Here is a 24374-nt window from a genome sequence, read left to right on the forward strand (position 1 = left end):
TTATAATTCACTGTATCACAATTCCAGTGGGTCAGAAGTTTACATACATTGACATAATTTGAGTCAATTGGAGGTGTACCTGTGGATGTATTTCAAGGCCTACCTTCAAACTCAGTGCCTCTTTGCTTGACATCATGGGAAAATCAAAAGAAATCAGCCAAGACCTCAGAAATAAAATTGTAGACTTCCATAAGTCTGGTTCATCCTTGGGAGAAATTTCCAAATGCCTGAAGGTACCACATTCATCTGTACAAACAATAGTATGCAAGTATAAACACCATGGGACCATGCAGCCATCATACCGCTCAGAAAGGAGACGCGTTCTGTCTCCTAGAGATGAACATACGTTGGTGTGAAAAGTGCAAATCAATCCCAGAACAACAGCAAAGGACCTTGTGAAGATGCTGGAGGAAACGGGTACAAAAGTACCTATATCCACAGTAAAAACGAGTCCTATATCGACATAACCTGAAAGGCCGCCCAGCAAGGAAGAAGCCACTGCTCCAAAACCGCCATAAAAAAAGCCAGACTACTTTTTGGAGAAATGTCCTCTGGTCTGATGAAACAAAAATATAACTGTTTGGCCATAATCTCAACACATCAGTCAGGAAGTTCGCAAATGGGTCTTCCAAATGGACAATGACCCCAAGCATACATCCTAAGTTGTGTCAAAATGTATTGAGGACAACAAAGTCAAGGTATTGGAGTGGCCATCACAAAACCCTGACATCAATCCTACAGAAAATTTGTGGGCAGAACTGAAAAAGTATGTGCGAGCAAGGAGGCCAACAAACCTGACTCAGTTACACCAGCTCTGTCAGGAGGAATGGGCCAAAATTCACCCAACTTATTGTGGGAAGCTTGTGGAAGGCTACCCAAGTTAAACTGCTACCAAATACTAATTGAGTGTATGCAAATTCTGACCCACTGGGAATGTGATGAAAGAAATAAAAGCTGAAATAAATAATTCTCTCTAATGTTATTCTGACATTTCAAATTCTTAAAATAATGTTGTGATCTTATCTGATCTACGACAGGGAATTTTTACTAGGATTAAATGTCAGGAATTGTGAAAAACTGAGGGGCGGCAGGGTAGCCTAGTGGTTAGAGCGTTGGACTAGTAACCAGAAGGTTGCAAGTTCAAACCCCCGAGCTGACAAGGTACAAATCTGTCGTTCTGCCCCTGAACAGGCAGTTAACCCACTGTTCCTAGGCCGTCATTGAAAATAAGAATCTGTTCTTAACTGACTTGCCTAGTTAAATAAAGGTCAAATTTAAAAAAATTAAATGTATTTGGCTAAAGTGTATGTAAACTTCTGACCTCAACTGTGTATCCTTCTATGAGTGCTTAATGTCTTGATTTTTTTTTTTGTTCCCAGTCTGTTTGGATGACAACTATTCGACCAGATGGCATTTTTGCTCAGAAGTGGGAGGTTTTTATGTTTTGGTGTATCACCATTTCAATTTTTATTGAAACATGGGTACTTTTTTTCACCAACAACCTAGACACAAAGGGTGAGTCGTGTTGTAATTTTTCAATGACCTGATTTTCCAGACCACCACTAGAACAACTGTAAACTCTTTTGTTGAAAGAAATGCATCCACCACTAAAGGTTAGCGAGTCCTTAAATCTAAAATGAATCAATTACTGAAAATGTTTTTGTGAAGTTTTTTTTTAATGGCTTTACAGGCTTTTACAATGAAGGATGGGGTGTGTTCTATCTTACAATCAGCTCATTGGTTGATGTTTTTGCCATTATCGACATATTTGTGAACCTCCGCACAGAAGTTTTTACAAAAGATGGTAATGTGTTGGTCTTTGTTGTTTTATAGAAAAGTGTACTTACTCACTTTGATACTGATGCCATTTCAGTGAATAGAAACACGCATGTTAATTGTGGTTTATTTTTTCTGTTAACAAAGGCTATCAAGCTGACATAATGGGTATTTTTGACAACTATCGAAAATCTTGGAATCTATATTATGACGTCCTGGCTGTTGTCCCTTTGGACTTCTTCTCTTTTACAACAAGTGGAGAAGCACATTGGAGAGTTTTAGGCTATGTCCGATGGAATCGTCTTATTTGGATTCGGAAGGTAACAAGTTTAATATCTCATGTAGGTCATTGTGAGGCTTGAACCTGAACACAAATGTTCTTACATTCCAGGTGTGTTTGTTTTTCAACAAAAAAGAAAATGACATGGATAAGAACCTGTTTGAGCTAAGAACGGCTAAATGTCTTTTCCTCCTGATTTTCTCTGTGCACTGCTGCTCTGGAGTAATGTATCTCACAGGCTGCAAGGACTTCAGGTAATACTCCAATCTTGTAGAAAAAAAGACAATGGGTTGGAAGTGTTAATGACTTCTGTTTCAATTGATGTTTAGACAAATATTACATTTTTCCATAGGTGTGATGAAGAGTCATGGGCCTGGAACACAGGACTGAAAGCCAGCCATAGCAACTTGTATCATTATATGATTTCTGTTTATTGGACCACAACAAGCATGACAACCATTGGTAAGATTAAGTCCACCCCGCTCAGTTAATACAACAGTACAGTGCCTTAAACGTTTCATAACGGAATATTTCTCTCTCAGGATATGGTGACATTGTTCCCAACACTATGAAAGAGCGACTTACTGCTGTGTTTGTTTGCTTCATTGGCTTGTTTGTCTTTAACTACATTATCAGTCAAGTCTATGCCACATTGGCCAGTCAGAATGCTGCCAGGTAAATCTTTTTTTACTTTTGTATGTTTTTTCATCTTAAGTGTGTATTGATGTGCATTGGTTTATAACTCCTAAGCAAGACTATCTTTTCTCCAGGGTTACATTTCAGAATCTCCTCTCAGCTATGACCAACTTCATGGAAAGCCATGACCTTAGTGTATCTCTTCAAGCAAGGGTCACTGAGTATATGAGTCTTCTTTGGTCAAAGTACCAGTAAGTTTTTTTTTTTTTTTTTTTTTTTTTCAAATATATCTCAGAGGCCATTCCTTTCAATAGACCAAATATGTATTATTATTTTTATGTTTCAGGGGTCAAGCATACCCAGGAGGCCAATTTTTAATGCATGACTTGCCAATCGAACTTCAACAGATTGTCCTGATGAAAGAGAGAGGGAGGTTCTTGTCAAAGGTATCCATATTTGTTTTGTACAGTATGTACCTGTATGCTGATAGACAGTCATATCACATATTTTGTAGCTAGGAAGAAAAACACATTGCAGACTGTTTATAAAGGAAATCGATTTTTCATACAGCTTTAACTTAATTTACAATCATAACAGGGCACTGTTATGTTTTTGAGTCAGTTATGAGCTCATCAGTTATTTCTTCTTTCATCGCAACCATCATCCGTTTTATACAGCATAATCAACCTATGTTTAAATTAAGGGGGCCATTTATTTTTATTCAACAGATTCCTTATTTCGAGCAAGCTGGACAAGCGTTCATTCGGGACCTGGCATCAACCTCTGTCATGTATTTCTTTCCCAGAGGGGAGATCATCCAGTACAGTGAAACTATTACCAGAGAACTATTTTGCATTCGAAGAGGGACTTGCCAGGTTTGTATGAAATAGTTATGGTTGTATGAATGATATGTAATGTGTATTCACATTATACAGTTACTCACCCCCCCCCCCCCCCCCCCCCTCATTTGTTTTTGTTTTTACAAGTAAATCCTTTGATTTGATTTTCAAGATTCTAAGTGATGACTTGTCTGAAATTGTTGGACTCTACGGTGAAGGAATGTATTTCGGGGAGGTAATATTTACAAAGACATTTCCTCAAGCAATGTTTGATTGACTACTTTTATTCATATTTGGAATGTTACACTGAATACTCGTTGGATCTAATTTCAGGCTGGATTTTTGTTTGGAAAACAAGCTACAATGACCGTCCGTGCAAAGACTCATTGTGAGATATTAGTGATCGATTTTGACAAAATTAAATCTGTTCTGGAGAGATACCCGGTCATTGAAAGGTAACATCTATTTTAACACTTGGAGCTCTAGTTTCAGTTGGTGCCAGTGTCAAACGCACGTTAGTTTGCGATTCCGTCATGTAAAAACTGGAGAAATGCCATTTCCAAGCCCTAAAGCCAGGTTCGGGAATTGACCCCGTCTTATATCAGCTCGCTTGCGCTCAGATGGGAGGGTAGACATATTTGAGCTTTGTCCTTAAAATCATGATCCAAAGTGCCAATTTCAGGCAGCGCTGATAGGGATTATAAAACCAACCAAAAGCTGGGTTTAGCGGTTACGCATGTGGTAATGGGATGCATTTGGAAGGCGGAAACAACCTATCCAGCGGTGATGCACACTGACACTATTGCGCATTGGAACATGAGTAGCCTTTATACTTCGTATTTAGAAACATAAAAAAATACATGTTTCTTCCTATTTCGTTTATTTGGTTAAAAACCAAGCATAACCTCCCCTGCTCTCAATGAAGGCTTTGTTTTTGTCCTGCCCACTGCAATAGCGAAGTAGTCAAGACTCGATAAGGGTTTGGCTCCTGAGACCGTTTGGAAATACATCTAAATCACCTAAGCTTTATTCATATATCAAGTTTGAGAGGAGTAAAACAGTGAGCTGATATTCCCTTTTTATCTATACATTGTAGGCAGACTCACATTATTTTAGCCATGCAGGTCCCGTTTTGGACGTGTTTATTAAAACACTCCATGATGTAGGCTAAATGTCCATAAGCCATATAACAAACTATAACGGACTAACTAACATTGGAGTTGATTCCAAGGCAACACATAAAATACCGTAAATACAACTTGAAGCAACCACATATTCCGCCATGGAGCATGTTCTGATTGGCCAAGCCTCGACACACCCACAACTTGTTTATTCATCTAACCCCCACAAAACCCATCAAATATTAGCTCACCGTTTTACTCCTCTCAAACTTGATAAATGTGAAAGTTAAAATAGCACAAATATTTCTGACACACCCCTGAACCTATAGCACTACCGCCTGCGCTTAGATTTACCCTTTTGTTAAAAGAGTCCATAATATTCATTGTCATATGAATTGTCAAATGTCAAGAGATTTCCTGTTAAAATGTGTATGCACAAACGTTATAAATGCCATATACTGGTAGAGAAACAGATTGAGTGAATTATATAATACAAATCATGATTTCTGATTTTGTTTCCTTCTAGCCAAATTACAGAATTGCAATCAACACCAGAGTATTACGACACTTTACTGCAATGCGTTGAAGAAATTATGAAGTCTGAGGAACAGGATGATGACACACTAAAGAAGAAAGATGCCTCGTTGACATATCAAGGTCGTCGATATGCCAAGAAGTCGAAGTGTTGTAAGTTTTCCCTTCACCATGTCTGCATACAATATGTGCCTCTTATTCAATTACTAGGAAAAACTAAACATACAACATACAATGGATTGTAGATATTGAGGACTTTGGAAACTTCCCAATCTATGCTGGAGCAGAGGAAGAAACTGTTGAGGAAAAACTTCTGAAACTGAGCAAAACTAAACGGATACCTCCCACAACAAGGTATGCAGACAACTGCTCAGGCTTGTAAAACTTGTCACTGTCAAACCATCCACATTTCATAATAAAAACCACAATATAACAAGCATTTACATAAACATTTACATCTAGTTAGTTTTTTTGCTCCAAGAGACAAATTACAGTGCATTCGGAAGGTATTCAGACCCCCTGATTTTTCCCCACATTTTGTTACGTTAAAGCCTTATTCTAAAATGTATTAAATTAATAAAAAATCTTCATCAATCTACACACAATACCCCATAATGACATGGCGAAAACAGTTTTTTAGAAATGTACATCAGTATTCAGACCCTTTGCTATGAAACTCGAAATTGAGCTCAGGTGCATCCTGTTTGCATTGATCATCTTTGAGATATTTCTACAACTTGATTGGAGTCCACATGTGGTAAATTCAATTGATAGGACATGATCTGGAAAGGCACACACCTGTCTATATAATGTCCCACAGTTGACAGTGCATGTCAGAGCAAAAAACAAGCCATGAGGTCGAAGGAATTATCTGTAGAGCTCCGAGACAGGATTGTGTCGAGGCACCGATCTGGGGAATGGTACTTAAACATTTTGGCAGCATTGAAGGTCCCCAAGAACATTGTGGCCTCCTTCATTCTTAAATGGAAGAAGTTTGGAACCACCAAGGCTCTTCCTAGAGCTGGCTGCCCTGCCAAACTGAGCAATCGTGGGAGAAGGGCTATGGTCAGGGATGTGACCAAGAACCCAATGGTCATTCTGACAGAGCTCCAGAGTTCCTCTGTGGAGATGGGAGAATCTTACAGAACGACAACCATCTCTGCAGCACTCAACCGATCAGGCCATTATGATAGAGTGGCCAGACGGAAGCCACTCCTCAGTAAAGGGCACATGACAGCACAGTTGGAGTTTGCCGAAAGGCACCTAAAGACTCTCAGACCATGATAAACAATATTCTCTGGTCTGATGAAACCAAGATTGAACACTTTGGCCTGAATGCCAAGCGTCACATCTGGAAGAAACCTGGCACCATCCCTACGGTGAAGCATGGTGGTGGCAGCATCATGCTGTGGGGATGTTTTTCAGCGGCAGGGACTGGGAGACTAGTCAGGATCGAGGGAAAGATGAACGGAGCAAAGTACAGAGAGATCCTTGATGAAAACCTGCTCTCAGATTGGGGCGAAGGTTCACCTTCCAACAGGACAACGACCCTAATCACACAGCCAAGACAACACAGAAATGGCTTCAGGACAAATTTCTGAATGTCCATGAGTGGCCCAGCTAGAGCTCGGACTTGAAACCGATCGAACATCTCTGGAGAGACCTGAAAATAGTTGTGCAGCGACACTCCCCTTCCAACCTGACAGAGATTGAGAGGATCTGTAGAGATGAACGGGAGAAATTCCTCAAATACAGGTGTGCTAAGCTTGTTGCATCATACCCAGGAAGACTTGAGGCTTTAATCTCTGCCAGACATACGTAAACAAAGTACTGAGTAAAGGGTCTGAATACTTATGGAAATGTTATGTTTCCGTTTTCTTTTAAATACATTTGCACACAAAAATCTACCTGTTTTTGCTTTGTCATTATGAGATATTGTGTGTAGATTGACGAGGGAAAAAAATATTTAATATATTTTGAAGTAAGGCTGTAACATAACTAAATTTGGAAAAAGTCAAAGGGTCTAAATACTTTCCGAATGCACTGAATGTCTAACAAATTAATCAAATCAAACTTTATTTGTCACGTGCGCCGAATACAACATGTTTCGACCTGAACGTGAAATGCTTCCTTACAAGCCCTTAAAACCACAATGCAGTTCAAGAAATATAGGTAATCAAATATTTACTAAATAAACTAAAGTAAATTAAAAAATAGTGTGAGAAGTTACAACCTCTTTTTTTAGAACTGCGCAAGAGAGATTAGCAGAGTTTTTCTTCAGTGTATATTATGCTTAATGTTTCATTGAGACAAACTGACAGACAGTGTGTTCTAAATTACTTGAAATAATAGTATGTTATGGGACTTGATGACAGTGCTCTGCTTTGTAATGAAAATGTTTTTTTCTTTTTTTTTCTAGATATAGGGGTGCCATTTTGCCTAGCAATCCACTGTACATCCGATGGGAATGTTTCCGATTTGTTTTGGCCATAACGGTCAGCATCAATAGCTCTCTTCTTTTTGCTTTTCTCCACTACAAAAAGGAACTCTGGATTTTGTCCTATATTCTGGGCCTTTTTTGCTGGATTGACATGTATATCCGTTTGCATGTTGCTTTTTACAAGGACAATCTCAAAGTGGACACGCTGGAAACGGCAAAGCACTATGTGAAGACAAGCTTTCTAATAGATCTCATCAGCTGTTTTCCTTGGGAAGTTATTGGTTGGATGGTGGTTTCCCCTTTTGACGAGAATGGATTTTACTCCAACAGTGAAGCGCTGCACCTATATGCATATCTCAGAGCCCCTCATCTTCTCCAGTTATATCGGATTCCTCTTGCATTTTCATTCTGGCAATCAGGGATTGCAACCGAAAAGACGATTGTCACATTTGCTAAGTTCTTTCTGTATTGCGTCCTTTTTCTTCACTTCAGCACTTGCATCGTTTTTGCAATTGTATGCCCTCCAGCAGACTTGTTTGGTGACACAACCAATTACTTATTGCCTATGGTAAAGCACAACTGTTCATCACAGTCCTGGGCATATCACATGGACTACACGTTTAACGTGGTGTATGGTAGGTTCTAACTCAACTCGTTTGTTTTACTGCTACTATTGTTTTACTACTATCTTAACCATATACAGTACCAGTCAAAAGTTTGGACACAGAATGCCCAGAGTGTGCTAAGCTGTCATCAAGGCCAAGGGTGGCTACTTTGAAGAATCTAAAATATATTTTGATTTGTTTAACACTTTTTTGGTTACTACCTGATTCTATATGTGTTATTTCATAGGTTTGATGTCTTCATTATTATTCTACAATGTAGAAAATAGTACAAATAAAGAAAAACCCTTGAATGAGTAGGTGTGTCCAAACTTTTGACTGGTATTGTATAATATCATTAAATTACACTACACATTTACATTTAAGTCATTTAGCAGACGCTCTTATCCAGAGCGACTTACAAATTGGTGCACTACAACATAAGTTATCAAAAATATATTTTATAGAAAGTGTGTAACTTACTTGAGAACATTGTATTGTCATGGAAACTCTTCTTCCCCTCAGAAACGGCTACCTTCACAGAACTGTATTGCATAAGTTTATATTTTGCAACTGCAACTCTCAGTGGTGTAGGCTATGGTGATATACATCCTTATCTAACCTCTATGGTAAGGTTATTCAAATTACAGTTTTAGGATCAATGAAGTAAACAACTCAAGATCACAGCAATATATATTTTTAAAGCTACTATAAAAAGTTTATACGGTTATTATTAAATGTACAGTATTCGAAAGGAATTGTATTGTTTGTTTTTTGTGTGTGTCTTTGCAGAAAATTACCATGGTCTTCATAATGGTGTCTGGAGCATTGTATTGTGGTTATGTGGCTGGTACATTTGCTGCTATGTTAGCCAATGCAGATGCTACAAGGGCAGCTTTTACTGAGAAAAAGGAAAGCATACAACTATTCTTGAAGGTAAGGTTTTTATTTTTGTAGATGTGATATCGTTTGTAGCTTCTGTTGCTTACCTGTTGTATGTTTTGAGGTCTCATTATGTGCAATTCTCTGCCTTAGAGTCAGAATATTACAGGGCATCTATATCACAATACTGTGAACTTCTATGCTTTCAAATGGATAAGAACGAAAGGAATAGACCAAGACACACTGTTTGAGTATTTGCCATCATCTCTACTCGGAGATATATCTACCATTATCTACTCTGACCTTATTGCAAAGGTACATTTATCAATAGATTTTTTATCAGGTTAGAATACCTTGATTTAATGTTGTGACTGAAGTACATATACCGGTATACACTTCTTCTTCTTATTGTTTAATTTTAGGCATTTGGACTTGATATCAAGAGGAAGCAGCGAAGGAACCTAGTGGCACAACATTTATCCCCACTCGAGAGAACATTATCTGGAAAGCTTGATGTAAAATCATTTTTACTTTTTCCAGCTCATAAATCTTTTCTTCAAATCTTTTCTACATAATTAATTCTGGAAGCTAAGTTTCTTTTTGTTCTGCCAACTCTACAGGGACCTTTTTTTCACAAAATACTGAGAAAAGAGAGTGTGGACCAATTGGAAACAGATGGAGGATTCATTCGGTTACTAGCTAGACAGATTCGACCGTGCCTTTACAGAGCTAATGACCTGATATGCAAAAGAAATGACTTTGGATCTGAGGTGTGACACACGGCCCTGCTGTGTTAAGGTTTCTATGTTCTATGACAGCAGGGCTCCATCCTAATTACAGAACGGGTGTACATGAGATTGTTGCTGTTGCTCTTCACCATATTTGTTATTACTAGCGTTTTTTTTCCTTCTTAGATGTATTTCATTGAAAAGGGAGAAGTAGAAGTCTTGTCACAGGACGAGTTGACTGTTATCATCAAACTGAATGCCGGACAATACTTTGGAGAAGGAAGCCTTCTGTTTGCAGAACCTCGTGCAACCACAATAAGGCATGATGCTTTTGATGACTTAAAGCATCATTTTCTCTCATTTAAATATAAAACTATGTGTCTCTGATCAATTATACTGTTTTCTTGTGCGTCCCAGGGCTGCCACAAATTGTGATCTGTATGTCCTCTCCAAGAAAAGCCTTGATGAAACTGTCAAATACTATCCAGACATTTGCAAACAGATCAAGAAAGCTGCAGAAACGAAACGTGAACAGCTACTGCAAAGAACAATGGACATGTCAAAAGTTCAGAAGAATGTTTCAGCAACTGACATACTTATGAATGACACCGGATGTAAGTTGGCTGGCATTACTTCAGAAACATTTCTATATTCATGTGTTGATGAAATAGAAAGTCAGGCAAAAGCAAATCTATGTAACTTTTATAATTATTGTATTTGTACTGAGGCACCCTACCACACATTTTTTAACTGCCCACAAAAATGTTTTGGTGCCAACATTTATTTTTATTTTTAAAATCTTTCAAGTTATATGAAAAAGCTTTGCTTAGCTCTTTGGTGTAGTATTGCTGCAGCAAACATATTTATTATAATTGTAGCTTTTATGGGTTGCACCATTTATACATGAGCCATTTGTTTCGTCCATCAGATATAAAGCTTTACAAGACATGCATGGCAGAAGAGGAAAATAAAGCAAAGTTTAAAGACTTGCCATTTCATGTCCGAATTAAGACAAGCATCACTCAATTCTTGATCAGTTTTCTGTTGAACGTCATCAGAATCCACAACACAACAATCAATCCGGAAAGCACAGTACGTGTTGTGTATCAGTACACATCTTGCCTTCTGATCATCATTCTGTTTTGGGCGATAACATATATGGTAGGTGGTACACATTGTTCTCGGAATTAGAATTCGTTGTCGCATTATGGTTTGCTATATCCATTAGCAGAGTTCTGCCTATTGTATTATTGACCTCAAGGTAAAATGTCAGTCAAATATAATAATAATCTATGAATATTCGTGTTGATACACTTGAGATGTAAGTAGTATAAGAAAATATGAGTAATTGATTTCCCTCAATTTCAGCCATCTGTGTTCGATCTTGACCGAGGCATCTTTTTGTTAACTATGATTATCGAATACATTCAAATGATTGAGGTGAGAGACGCAGTTCACGAATTTGTCAGTAATCTAAATAACCACCTTAGGGTCCTTTCAGTCTGTTGAAACATTGTTTCCATAAATTATAATGTACACTACCTAATACAACTACCTTGTTGTATTAATTAAGCCTGCCTCAATATGCAAATATCCTTCAGAACGGATTTGTTTTTCAGTCTTTGCGTGTGATTACATAAAACATTTTATTTTTCTTTTAGATCATTTTGAAATTTCATATTTGCTTCTATGATGAAAGTGGATCATACATCTCAGACTACAGATCTGTGTCACTGAGCTATATGACGAGGAAAGTGGGATACATTTATGATGTCATATGCTCATTCCCATATGCATTTACAATTTTGCACCTCATGAATCAAGTGTCACCGGCAGCATTTCTGCCCATAATAGTATATGTTCGCACTTTTCATCTACTCCGGATTCTGACTGTACTTGTCTTCATGCACAAGGAGGAGCAATCCATCATAACTAAGTATATGCATTATGTTTTTGTTAAATTTAGCATGTTCTCAATGCTGTGTTTAACAGTTGTGTAATACAATTTCCCACAGTCAAGTTGTTGATTGGTGTTATCCCAAGTCTTTTGCCTCTAATCTATTTTCTCTTCTCTCGTTTTACATTGACAGCTTACTTGCCATACGAATCATCAAGTACTTGGTCCATGCAATCCTGTTTGTCCACTGTACCGCAGTTTTATTTCTTTTATTTGCTTTGCATGGTGGCTTTATTTCGTGGGTTGTCAACACAGGTAAGGTCAGCTAAAATGGATAAAGCATGATGAATGATTAAATTAGTTTTGGTAATGAAAATAAATAAATTCATATAATTCATGTATTAATTACAATACATTTATTAGACTTTTGACAGAGCTTTTAGTGACATGCAACATTTCTAAGTTTCTAAATATGTAAACACTAGATTTATTTGTGTTTTAATGTTTTGTTTTTACAGAAGTGTTTTACCTCCCTGATATTTACACCTACTCCGTATATTGGACTTTAGCAACTTACACAACAACAGGCTATGGTGATATCCGTGCAGTGACATACAGAGAATTGTTATTCTCCGTTTTGATAATGATTCTTTCCAAGATGCAAGTCAGTTATAATATGGGACTTCTCTCATCCACTCAAACAAACAAGCAATCACTTCAAGTGGCGTATGAAGAGAAGCTGCAGGTATTATTAACAAAATACTCAGACTAGAATTTAACTAACTTTTTCAGAGTCAACTTTTGATTTATTGCAATTCAGTTTTCAAAAGCTGAAAATGAGGTACTGTTGCGAGAGACCTATGCATTTGAGTGACTCATTATCTTTCTTTTAATGCAGGCAGTCCAAAACTACATGATGGATGAAAACATTCCATCGGCGCTGCAAAATCGCGTAATCCGATTCTACAATTACCGATGGACCCGCACCAAAGGGATGGATTCAGAAGAATTGTTCAAAGATACACCTCATTGTATGAAAGTTGAAATTTTCTCAAGGTAACTAGCAAGGCATCAATACTAATGTCTGCAACTGCTTAGTGATGAAATGTTAAACTGTTACATACCGTACCAAACTACTGCTTCATTTGACGAATGATGTGTACAAAAGAAGACCATGTAGCATGTGATTATAAAACACTATTCTTTTCTCGCCATTTTAGAATAAGCGTGAATCTACTGAAGAAAAATCAGCTCTTCACTCACCTCTCAGAAACATTCCTGCGACACTTGGCAACGAAAATGTTGCTGAAAAGCTACACCTCTGGTAAACATGAGCATCATGGGCTAAATACTAACTTGACATTCACCTGCATAACTTCACATTTTGCGCTAGTAGTCTGCAGGGTGTATGGTCGGCCCATTTCACTTTCTTCATTAACTAAGATTCTGCACCTAACCACTTCTGAGGAATAATCTGACGGTGTGTACATTACCACATGAGTTATTCACAACTATTTTGAGTGGGGAACAGTGTATACTTTTCGGTATACATGCTGAAATGCGATTTCTTCTAGGGGAATACATCAATAGAAGGGGAGACTCTGGCCGTGGCATGTTGCTGATCCTGATTGGTAAGGTGAAACTTTGCTCATGGAGAACTGGAAAGGAGGTCATTGAGTATCTTACAACTGGAGCCGCATTGGGAGTTGACTTGCTGCTGAAATCCAAGTTGTGTAGATACACTGCCATTGCTGATAACTATGTGGATATATTTTTCCTGTCGAAAGAGCACTTTGAAGAAGTTGGGTCGTATTACCCAGATGTCATGAATAAGCTGCTAAAGAGAGCCTCAAACGTTATCAACATGTACTAACTGACTAGGTACCCCCTTTCCCTACTAAGGTATACAGGCTGGAAAGCTCAAATGTGAACTCCTTTGTAATTCTGTTTACAGTTTTTTTTGTGACCAAAGATGACTTGTTGACTGAAAATATATTGTCTCGGTAAATATACTATTATAGAATATATATTTATATCCGTTTAAGTAAATAATCTAGATGTATAGAAATAATTGACGAAATAAATGTCTCAACTGTTTTAAATATGCTTGAACCCAATGTGAATAAAGTGTACTTATTGTTTAACTGGATTGGTTCAATATATATTCATTGAAGGAAATGAATGAATAATGATTTAAGTGTTTTTACACTTTATGTGCCTGAAAAAAACAGCACTACGAACTATGGCCCTTAGGAAAGAAGGGGATGATGGGTGCATTTGTAGTTCTCTTCTTGAACAGCAGAGGGCCCAATTGATTCATACAAGTTACACTAGCCACGTGTGCCTTTTTGTTTGTCAAGGTCATTTCAATGTTCTGCTCTTAGAACCAAAAGCCAGCACATAGAGGATCTAGTTTTTCATGCATTTTAATAGTGTGATTTCCTGCCAATAATCCCCAGATTCCATAAACATAACATTGCAGTGAATTACTCTCTTTTTTTTGCATTTCAATAGGCATTTTTAATTTCACATCGCTGGATGAAGCATGGACCTTCGAAAATAAAGACATATTCTGTACACTTACCATTTGTTTATGTATTGTCAATTATATTGTACTTAACCCATTTAATCCCGAATTTTTCCCAGTCATGAAAATATCCAAATCAAGTGTCATTAGTAACCCTTTGAAGTAATCAATCATTATGTTTTGACATTTTAATGGAAAAGTAGGTGAAAAAGTGTGTTTTATGGTCAGTCACAATTGTGACCGGTGGAATAATGTTGCGTATACTGAATTAACATATTTCTCCTATGCAGTTATAAAAGTTGTCATATATCCCAACCCAGTTATTAACACATTTAAAACTCTTGTCACTAGCAGTCCCCAGCCCAGTTATTAACACATTTAAAACTCTGTCACTAGCCCAGTTATTAACACATTTAAAACTCTGTCACTAGCAGTCCCCAGCCCAGTTATTAACACATTTAAAACTCTTGTCACTAGCAGTCCCCAGCCCAGTTATTAACACATTTAAAACTCTGTCACTAGCAGTCCCCAGCCCAGTTATTAACACATTTAAAACTCTTGTCACTAGCAGTCCCCAGCCCAGTTATTAACACATTTAAAACTCTGTCACTAGCAGTCCCCAGCATTGCCACTAGAATGCCCCGTCACATTCTAGTGTGACTATTTTACACATCAAAAACCCTTATACAACACGATATGAATACTGAGAGCAAAGACAACAACCATCAACGTATTTCAACATTGTTACTTTAGTGCAACATGTACTGAAACATTAATATTGTAACTTTATTGTAACAGTTGAACTTGTACTTTAGTGCAATATTCATTGTAACGTTGTCATTGTGACATTTTAGTGCAACATTCACTAACAACTGTATAGCAGTCATGTGAGTCATTCCCACTGAACATAAAGGTAACATTTAGGATAGAGGTAGCCTGTAGAATATTCATTAAAGTAGAGGCCTACACTGAATAAAATACAATTATATATTTAAAAAGCGCCACTGGACAATGAGTGCTTTTATAGATGTATATATATATATATAAATATATATCATAGTTAGGCTTCAGAACCAAGTGCAAGATTAGTTTGTGCATCACTGTTTTGAACTACGATCAGTCAGACCTACTGTCATACAGGATGTCTTGAATCAATTGACCTTCTTTTCCAAAAACATTTCAGTTATTTTGATTGTCTTTTTCGTCGACTTTTCTTTTCTTCCTAGAGTCCGTTGTACTGCTTCTCCTCACCCTTTATCGACTTTTCTATTTTTCTTTTATTGTCTTTTTCAACCCTTTTTCATTCGGTCTTATCTCCTTTTCTACTGTCCATGGTATATCTTGAAGCCCTCAATGTGCAGTGGCGCTTTGCATTTCTCACATGCATAGGTAGTACGACTTCTGTGGAACCGGTGCATCGTGTTGATTGGCCAGTGAGAAGCTTTGTCATATCTTGCCTGATCTTCAACAGTAGCAACCAGTAAAGATCTCCTTCCATGGCTCAGGGGTTTCGTGCCAAACTTTTGCATATTTGGGCTGTATACTATGTGTTTTGGAATCACATCAGTGGCAGGCCTCTTCGATCGTTTGAACGCTCAATCTTTATTTTTGACCACCTGCAGCTTTTCCCTTGGCTCTTCTGGCTGACGCCTATGGCTTGTAGAGGCCCTTGGCTCTTCTGACTGGACCCTCTGGCGGGTAGAGGCCCTTGGCTCTTCATTAACAACAATGGAGGGTGGTGAGGGGTAGGTCACCATCACTGATAACGTTGTTCCTGTCATGGTCTGTTTGCATAGGTTCAGCATATGCATTCAACAGCCTGGCTGGCAAATGGCCTGTCCATAGTCCATATCTGACCCATCGCTATCACAATCACTCAGGACAGCATCTTTCTCATTGTGAGGGATAACTGCAATGTTGCATGCCTTGTCTGGGCAGTCACCTAGATCCAACATATCCAGAACTTGACTGAAAGTGAAACTAAAAGAAAGAACAGAGTATAAAGTTAGGTAGAACAAGAACTATGTATGTGTATAACTATGTGTATACCTAGATGCACTGTGTTATCCCACCGGTCACTATTGTTGCCGTCAACATGTTTACTCATTCTATGACCACACTGAACAAAGTTGAGTAATTGCAAATGCATATATCACAACTAGACACCTTAAAGATGATGTGTACCAAACGTCCTAACTTTATGTTAACATACTTTACTAACCTTTTGTTTGGGAACTTTGATGCAGCCATCCTCTTCTCATGGTGCAACCAGGAAGTAAACAGCTCTGGTCATGTGACAATTTACACTAAACATGTGACACTGCACATCATTCATTGAGACCCTTTATTATTTAAATATTTACTGGAAATGCATTGATAGATAAGTCAGTAACATTTTTAGAGCCTTATAACTGAAAACGTTTTTTTACGGTCACTATTGTGACCGATGGGATTAAATAGGTTAATCTCCACAAAAATAAAGATAAACTTGGTCTCTTCTTACACGGAACACAAATATAAACGCAACATGTAAAGTGTTGGTCCCATGTTTCAAGAGCTGAAATAAAAGATCCAAGAAATGTTCCATACACACAAAAAGTTTATTTCTCTTAAATTTTGACCACAAATTAGTTTACATTCCTGTTTGTGAGCATTTCTCCTTTGCCAAAATAATCCATCCACCTGACAGGTGTGGCATATCAAGAAAGTTGATTAAACAACATGATCATTACACTGGTGCACCTTGTGCTGGGGACAATAAAAGGCCACTCTAAAATGTCAATTTTTGTAACACAACGCCACGGATGCCTCAAGTTTTGAGTGAGTGTGCAATTGGCATGCTGACTGCAGGAATGTCAACCAGAGCTATTGCCAGAGAATTGAATTTTCATTTCCCTACCATAAACTGCCTCCAACGTAGTTTTAGAGACCGGCCTCACAACCGCCAAGCATGTGCAACCACGCCAGCCCAGGACCTCCTGCGGGATCGTCTGAGACCAGCCACCCCGACAGCTGAAGAAACTGGGTTATCCCAACTGAAGAATTTCTGCGCAAACTGTAAGAAACCGTCTCAGGGAAGCTCATCTGCATGCTCGTCGTCCTTAACGTCCTGACAGCAGTTTGGCGTTGTAACCAACTTCAGTGGGCAAATGCTCACCTTTGATGTCCACTGGAATGATAGAGAACCGTGCTCTTCATGGATTCATCCTGGTTTCAACTGTACCGGGCAGATGTCAGACAGCGTGTACAGAGTGTGAACAGAATGCCCCATGCTATTCATCTGCCACCATCACCTCATGTTTCAGCATGATAATGCATTGCCCCATGTTGCAATAATCATTATACAATTCCTAGAAGCTGAAAATGTCCCAGTTCTTCCATGGCCTGCATACTCACCAGACTTGTCACAAATTCAGCATGTTTGGGATGCTCTGGATTGATGTGTACAACAGCGTGTTCAGTTCCCGGCAATATCCAGCATCTTGATCAACAGCTTGATCAACTCAATACGAAGGAGTTTTTTCGCACTGCATGAGGCAAATGGGGTGGCAGGTAGCCTAGTGTTTAGAGCGTTGGACTAGTAACCGAAAGGTTGCAAGATTGAATCCCTGAGCTGACATTGAATCCCCTGAACAAGGCAGTTAACCCACTGTTCCTAGGCTGTCATTGTAAATAAGAATTAGTTCTCATCTGACTTGCCTAGTTAATTAAAGGAAGAAAAAAAATGGTGGTCAGACTAGATACTTACGTTTTTTTTTAAATCCACCCCCCTTCTTTTTTTATGGTATCTGTGACCAACAGATTTATATCTGTCTTCCCAGTCATCATGTGAAATCCATAGATTAGGACCTAATCAATTTGATTAAATTGACTCTAACTCAGTTAAATCTGTGAAGTTGTTGCATTTATTTTTTTAGTTCAGTGTAAATTGATCTGTTCTCTTAACATTACTGAGGCTAGTTCTCTTCAAAGACTGTATATTTCATAATGATCCTGACTGGTAAAGGATTTCAAGGAAAGATGCTGGCTGGGAGGAAGAAAGACCACATCATCAGAGAAAGGCTACGTTGTGGTGCTGCCATTGATGTCTTGCACTCTGGTTGATCTCTTAGCTTCTGAGTTGGGGTTTCCTACTCAGTCACCCACAGAACAGAATAAGATGAATAAGATAAATTGCTGCAGTTGCTAGGCTATATATTATCGCTGCAAATGGGTTGGTCAATTAATCAGGCCTATTTTTAATTGGTTTAGAATAAAAAAAGAATAGGCCATAATTGGGCCAAGGAGCTGTAAACATGTTATCTAGAGTTATAAGCATGTTATCTGGAGTTATAAACCTGTTATCTGGAGTTGTAAACATGTTATCTGGAGTTGTAAACATGTTATCTAGAGTTGTAAACATGTTATAAACATGTTATCTGGAGTTGTAAACATGTTATCTAGAGTTGTAAACATGCTATCTGGTGCTGTGAACATGTTATCTAGAGTTGTAAACCTGTTATCTGGAGTTGTAAACATGTTATCTAGAGTTGTAAACCTGTTATCTAGAGTTGTAAACATGCTATCTGGAGTTGTAAACCTGTTATCTGGAGTTGTAAACATGTTATCTGGAGTTGTAAACCTGTTATCTAGAGTTGTAAACATGTTATCTAGAGTTGTAAATCTGTTATCTGGAGTTGTAAACCTGTTATCTGGAGTTGTAAACATGTTATCTAGAGTTGTAAACCTGTTATCTGGAGTTGTAAACCTGTTATCTAGAGTTGTAAACATGTTATCTAGAGTTGTAAACATGTTATCTAGAGTTGTAAACATGCTATCTGGAGTTGTGAACCTGTTATCTGGAGTTGTAAACCTGTTATCTGGAGTTGTGAACATGTTATCTAGAGTTGTGAACATGTTATCTAGAGTTGTAAACATGCTATCTGGAGTTGTAAACATGCTATCTAGAGTTGTAAACATGTTATCTAGAGTTGTAAACATGTTATCTAGAGTTGTAAACCTGTTATCTGGAGTTGTGAACCTGTTATCTAGAGTTGTAAACATGTTATCTAGAGTTGTAAACATGTTATCTAGAGTTGTAAACATGTTATCTAGAGTTGTAAACATGTTATCTAGAGTTGTAAACCTGTTATCTGGAGTTGTAAACCTGTTATCTGGAGTTGTAAACATGCTATCTGGAGCTGATAACATGTTATCTGGTGTTGCAGCCGCTGTTCAGCAATAGATGGTATGCTGGCTGACCCTGCCCAACTCCTCCACATTTGACCCATCAGTCACCCAACCTGACATTTCAGATCCATGTTGTTAGATCCCAAAAGGGACTGGCGTACCCATTTACTATACATAACTGGCCCTGCAGGCTGATTGACGCCCTGTCACTTTCAGACAATCACCAAGACATGACTAGAGTAAACTGGGCTATATCAAAGCTTCAACTTTGAGCGCCTCGGGGGTTGTTTGTGTGGGTATGTGGAATTCATTCGAGAATGAACCAGCACCTCAGTTTAATTCAGATTCTGCATCAAATGCATTGAGCAGCCAATAGCCATGCTAAAGCCTAGGGCTGCATTTATAGGTTAAAAGGATGACAATTATTTAATACATCATTGCGTAAAAATGTGTTCAGAGAGTGACGTGTGGCGGCCATGTCTCATCCCGTAGGAATGATTACCTAGATGTTTTATGACACACAACAAGCACTCGCCCACAGAGTATGACAACTTTAGAAGTGATGCTGATGGAACATTTAAATGTGATCAAGTCACAATACATTGTCTAAAAGACATACAGTATATCGGGCTCCTGAGTGGCACAGTGGTCTACAACACTGCATCTCAGTACAAGATGCGACACTGTAGTACCTGGTTTCAATCCAGGCTGCATCACATTCAGCTGTGATTGGGAGTCCCATAGGGCGGCGCACAATTGGCTCGGCCGGGGTAGGCCATCAATCTAAATAAGAATTTGTTCTTAACTGACTTGCTTGGTTAAATTTATAAAAATATAACTTGCCAAGCAAGGAATGCTGCTGTGTACAGTTTAGCACATGGGGCCCTTATGTTTAGAGGTAACGTTACTTCAGCGGATGTGTAGATGGTAGAGACATTTATCATATCTTGGATCACACACACAGTTACTCTTCAAAGCCCACTGAATGCAAGGAATAGTTAGGGCTATTTATTTTGACGCTAAATTAAATTATACAAACTTGTACAAGTGTTTTATTTCATTAATATTTCAGGATTGGGTGCATCTACATAATAATTCAACGGAACACTGTTCTGCCTTGACTTTCACTATGCTGTCTGATTTCTCCCCACACACTGAGGAATGAAAACTGATCCAATTACAGGTTAATTATGGGGGGGGGTTGTGACAATTATTTATTTGGGAAAGCTGCCATTAACAATAACACATCAGGTTTTTCTTCAGGCTTATTTCTGCTCGTTAGAGACTTGTTGGAAAATCTAATAAAGGAAGACACAAGCAACCAGATCCATTTCCCTGCTTTATTGTTTCAAGCTGATGAAAAGAAAGGATTCCTGTCACACGAGGACATATCCACATGACACAACAAACAAGAACCCAATACAGCCTCACAGACAGGCTCATGTTCACTGGAAGACACGAAACAGGGTGTACCATCATGGTGAACAACACAGTAGACATGGTAATACTGCTGCTCTCACCATTCAAATTAGATCACTCAAAGGAAGCAGAGAATCTTTACACACCGAGTGTGTGTTTGTGGGGATGGGGGATGAGTCATTAGCGGCACTGTCATGATTAATCTGATCCTTCCATCCCATTTGTTCCACCTTAACCTTTCCAACTGGTTTCTCTTGTTTTCTTCTCTTCACAACAGCTCACATTGTACCAGAGTCACACAAACACATACAAGCACACACTCACATTCATCTTTGCTTTTCAACCATAGTTCTCACTGATGAAGTTTCCCTTCTATGAACCATTCCAGGCTAGTATGAGATAACTGACAAATCACCCTGAACACATCTTCTATTAGATGCTAATGACAAACAAAATAGTTTGCTTTGTTGACCTCAACTCAAGCTTACTATCAACAGTGACAGTTCAGATGACATCACATGCGCCGAATGCAACAGGTTTAGACTTTACAGTGAAATGCTTACTTACAAGCCCTTAACCAACAATGCAGTTTAAAAAGAAATATCCCCCAAAAATAAAAAAGTCACAAGTAATTAAAGATTAGCAGTAAAAATAACATAGCGAGGCTATATACAGGGGGTACCGGTACAGAGTCAATGAGCTGGGGCACAGGTTAGTCGAGGTAATTGAAGTAATATGTACTTGTAGGTAGAGTTATTAAAGTGGCTATGCATAGATAATAAACAGAGAGTAGCAGCAGCACTAAAGAGTGGTTGGGTAATGCAAATAGTCTGGGTAGCCATTTGATTAGATGTTCAGGAGTCTTACGGCTTGGGGATAGAAGCTGTTTAGAAGCCTCTCGGACCTAGACTTGGCGCTCCGGTACCGCTTGCCATGCGGTAGCAGAGAGAACAGTCTAAGACTAGGGTGGCTGGAGTCTTTGACAATTTTTAGGGCCTTCCTCTGACACCGCCTGGTATAGAGGTCCTGGATGGCATGAAGCTTGGCCCCAGTGATATACTGGGCCGTACGCACTAACCTCTGTAGTGACTTGCGGTTGGACGGCAGAGCAGTTGCCATACCAGGCAGTGATGCAACCAGTCAGGATGCTCTCGATGGTGCAGCTGTAGAACCTTTTGAGGATCTGAGGACCCATGCCAAATCTTTTCAGTCTCCTGAGGGGGAAAAGGTTTTGTCGTGCCCTCTTCACGACTGTCTTGGTGTGCTTGGACCATGTTAGTTTGTTGGTGATATGGACACCAAGGAACTTGAAACTCTCAACACTTAGCTTAGTGATGAGGTTTGAGGGCACTATGGTTTTGAACGCTGAGCTGTAGTCAATGAATAGCATTTTCACATAGGTGTTTCTTTTGTCCAGGTGGGAAAGGGTGGTGTGGAGTGCAATAGATATTGCAACATCTGTGGATCTTTTGGGGTGGTATGCAAATTGGAGTGGGTCTAGGGTTTCTGGGATAATGATGTTGATGTGAGCCATGACCAGCCTTTCAAAGCAGTTCATGGCTACAGACGTGAGTGCTATGGGTCGGTAGTCATTTAGGCAAAACGATATCTTAACCGCCATCGATAAGAAACATTACTGTGTAGCCGTATTCATTGATCTGGCCAAGGCTTTCGACTCTGTCAATCACCACATCCTCATCGGCAGAATCGACAGCCTTGGTTTCTCAAATGATTGCCTCGCCTGGTTCACCAACTACTTCTGTGATAGAGTTCAGTGTGTCAAATCGGAGGGTCTGCTGTCCGGACCTCTGGCAGTCTCTATGGGGGTGCCCCAGGGTTCAATTCTTGGACCGACTCTCTTCTCTGTATACATCAATGATGTCGCTCTTGCTGCTGGTGAGTCTCTGATCCACCTCTACACAGACGACACCATTCTGTATACTTCTGGCCCTTCTTTGGACACTGTGTTAACAACCCTCCAGGCAAGCTTCAATGCCATACAACTCTCCTTCCGTGGCCTCCAATTGCTCTTAAATACAAGTAAAACGAAATGCATGCTCTTCAACCGATCGCTGCCTGCACCTGCCCGCCTGTCCAACATCACTACTCTGGACGGCTCTGACTTAGAATACGTGGACAACTACAAATACCTAGGTGTCTGGTTAGACTGTAAACTCTTCTTCCAGACCCACATCAAACATCTCCAATCCAAAGTTAAATCTAGAATTGGCTTCCTATTTCGCAACAAAGCATCCTTCACTCATGCTGCCAAACATACCCTTGTAAAACTGACCATCCTACCAATCCTCGACTTCGGCGATGTCATTTACAAAATAGCCTCCAATACCCTACTCAACAAATTGGATGCAGTCTATCACAGTGCAATCCGTTTTGTCACCAAAGCCCCATATACTACCCACCATTGCGACCTGTACACTCTCGTTGGCTGGCCCTCGCTTCATACTCATCGCCAAACCCACTGGCTCCATGTCATCTACAAGACCCTGCTAGGTAAAGTCCCCCCTGTAGCATCACCCACCTGTAGCACACGCTCCAGCAGGTATATCTCTCTAGTCACCCCCAAAACCAATTATTTTTTTGGCCGCTTCTCCTTCCAGGTCTCTGCTGCCAATGACTGGAATGAACTACAAAAATCTCTGAAACTGGAAACACTTATCTCCCTCACTAGCTTTAAGCACCAACTGTCAGAGCAGCTCACAGATTACTGCACCTGTACATAGCCCACCTATAATTTAGCCCAAACAACTACCTCTTTCCCTACTGTATTTATTTTATTTATTTATTTATTTTGCTCCTTTGCACCCCATTATTTTTATTTCTACTTTGCACATTCTTCCACTGCAAATCTAACATTCCAGTGTTTTACTTGCTATATTGTATTTACTTTGCCAGCATGGCCTTTTTTTGCCTTTACCTCCCTTATCTCACCTCATTTGCTCACATTGTATATAGACTTGTTTATACTGTATTATTGACTGTATGTTTGTTTTACTCCATGTGTAACTCTGTGTCGTTGTATGTGTCGAACTGCTTTGCTTTATCTTGGCCAGGTCGCAATTGTCAATGAGAACTTGTTCTCAACTTGCCTACCTGGTTAAATAAAGGTGAAATAAAAAATATAAAAAATAGGCAGGTTATCTTACTGTTCTTGGGGTCAGGGACTATGGTGGTCTTACAGACTCAGACAGGGAGAGTTTTAAAAGGTGAGTGAAGACACTTGCCAGTTGGTCAGCGCATGCTCAGAGTACACGTCCTGGTAATCTGTCTGGCCCTGCGGCCTTGTCAATGTTGACCTGTTTAAAGCTCTTACTCACATCGACTACGGAGAGCGTGATCACACAGTCGTCCGGAACAGCTGATGCTCTCATGCATGTTTCAGTGTTACTTTCCTTGAAGCGAACATAGAAGTAATTTAGCTCATCTGGTAGGCTCGTGTCACTGGGAAGCTCGGGGCTGTCCTTCACTTTGTAGTCTGTAATAGTTTGCAAGCCCTGCCACATCCG

General features: G+C 39.2%; 1 protein-coding gene and 1 long non-coding RNA gene across 3 annotated transcripts in view; one reads left to right on the top strand and one right to left on the bottom strand.

Annotated features, from left to right (window-relative positions):
• LOC115136139 (uncharacterized) overlaps window positions 1–13884 on the top strand; it is a 35345-nt gene extending 21461 nt beyond the window's left edge. For both annotated transcript variants that reach the window (XM_065023931.1, XM_065023930.1), the window contains 29 exons: window positions 1380–1515; window positions 1691–1804; window positions 1924–2096; window positions 2168–2310; window positions 2409–2518; window positions 2599–2731; window positions 2827–2943; window positions 3039–3138; window positions 3421–3567; window positions 3704–3766; window positions 3865–3986; window positions 5179–5339; window positions 5432–5540; window positions 7606–8261; window positions 8754–8857; window positions 9021–9164; window positions 9264–9425; window positions 9533–9625; window positions 9731–9880; window positions 10025–10158; window positions 10256–10452; window positions 10767–10999; window positions 11207–11278; window positions 11500–11774; window positions 11929–12050; window positions 12254–12480; window positions 12634–12791; window positions 12956–13059; window positions 13310–13884. In XM_065023931.1, coding sequence (XP_064880003.1) covers window positions 1380–1515; window positions 1691–1804; window positions 1924–2096; window positions 2168–2310; window positions 2409–2518; window positions 2599–2731; window positions 2827–2943; window positions 3039–3138; window positions 3421–3567; window positions 3704–3766; window positions 3865–3986; window positions 5179–5339; window positions 5432–5540; window positions 7606–8261; window positions 8754–8857; window positions 9021–9164; window positions 9264–9425; window positions 9533–9625; window positions 9731–9880; window positions 10025–10158; window positions 10256–10452; window positions 10767–10999; window positions 11207–11278; window positions 11500–11774; window positions 11929–12050; window positions 12254–12480; window positions 12634–12791; window positions 12956–13059; window positions 13310–13608 — 4758 coding nt within the window. In that variant the 3' untranslated portion in view covers window positions 13609–13884. The remainder of the gene's footprint in view (window positions 1–1379; window positions 1516–1690; window positions 1805–1923; window positions 2097–2167; window positions 2311–2408; window positions 2519–2598; window positions 2732–2826; window positions 2944–3038; window positions 3139–3420; window positions 3568–3703; window positions 3767–3864; window positions 3987–5178; window positions 5340–5431; window positions 5541–7605; window positions 8262–8753; window positions 8858–9020; window positions 9165–9263; window positions 9426–9532; window positions 9626–9730; window positions 9881–10024; window positions 10159–10255; window positions 10453–10766; window positions 11000–11206; window positions 11279–11499; window positions 11775–11928; window positions 12051–12253; window positions 12481–12633; window positions 12792–12955; window positions 13060–13309) is intronic.
• A 1108-nt stretch (window positions 13885–14992) lies between these two features.
• On the bottom strand, window positions 14993–16547 carry LOC115136180 (uncharacterized). The gene is made up of 2 exons (XR_003864583.2): window positions 16484–16547; window positions 14993–16242 (listed from the first exon to the last, which is right to left on the bottom strand). It is a non-coding gene; the product is annotated as an uncharacterized LOC115136180 (long non-coding RNA).
• Window positions 16548–24374: the final 7827 nt, after the last annotated feature.

The sequence above is a fragment of the Oncorhynchus nerka genome, linkage group LG10 (genome assembly GCF_034236695.1).
Source record: "Oncorhynchus nerka isolate Pitt River linkage group LG10, Oner_Uvic_2.0, whole genome shotgun sequence".
Classification (NCBI taxonomy): domain Eukaryota; kingdom Metazoa; phylum Chordata; class Actinopteri; order Salmoniformes; family Salmonidae; genus Oncorhynchus; species Oncorhynchus nerka.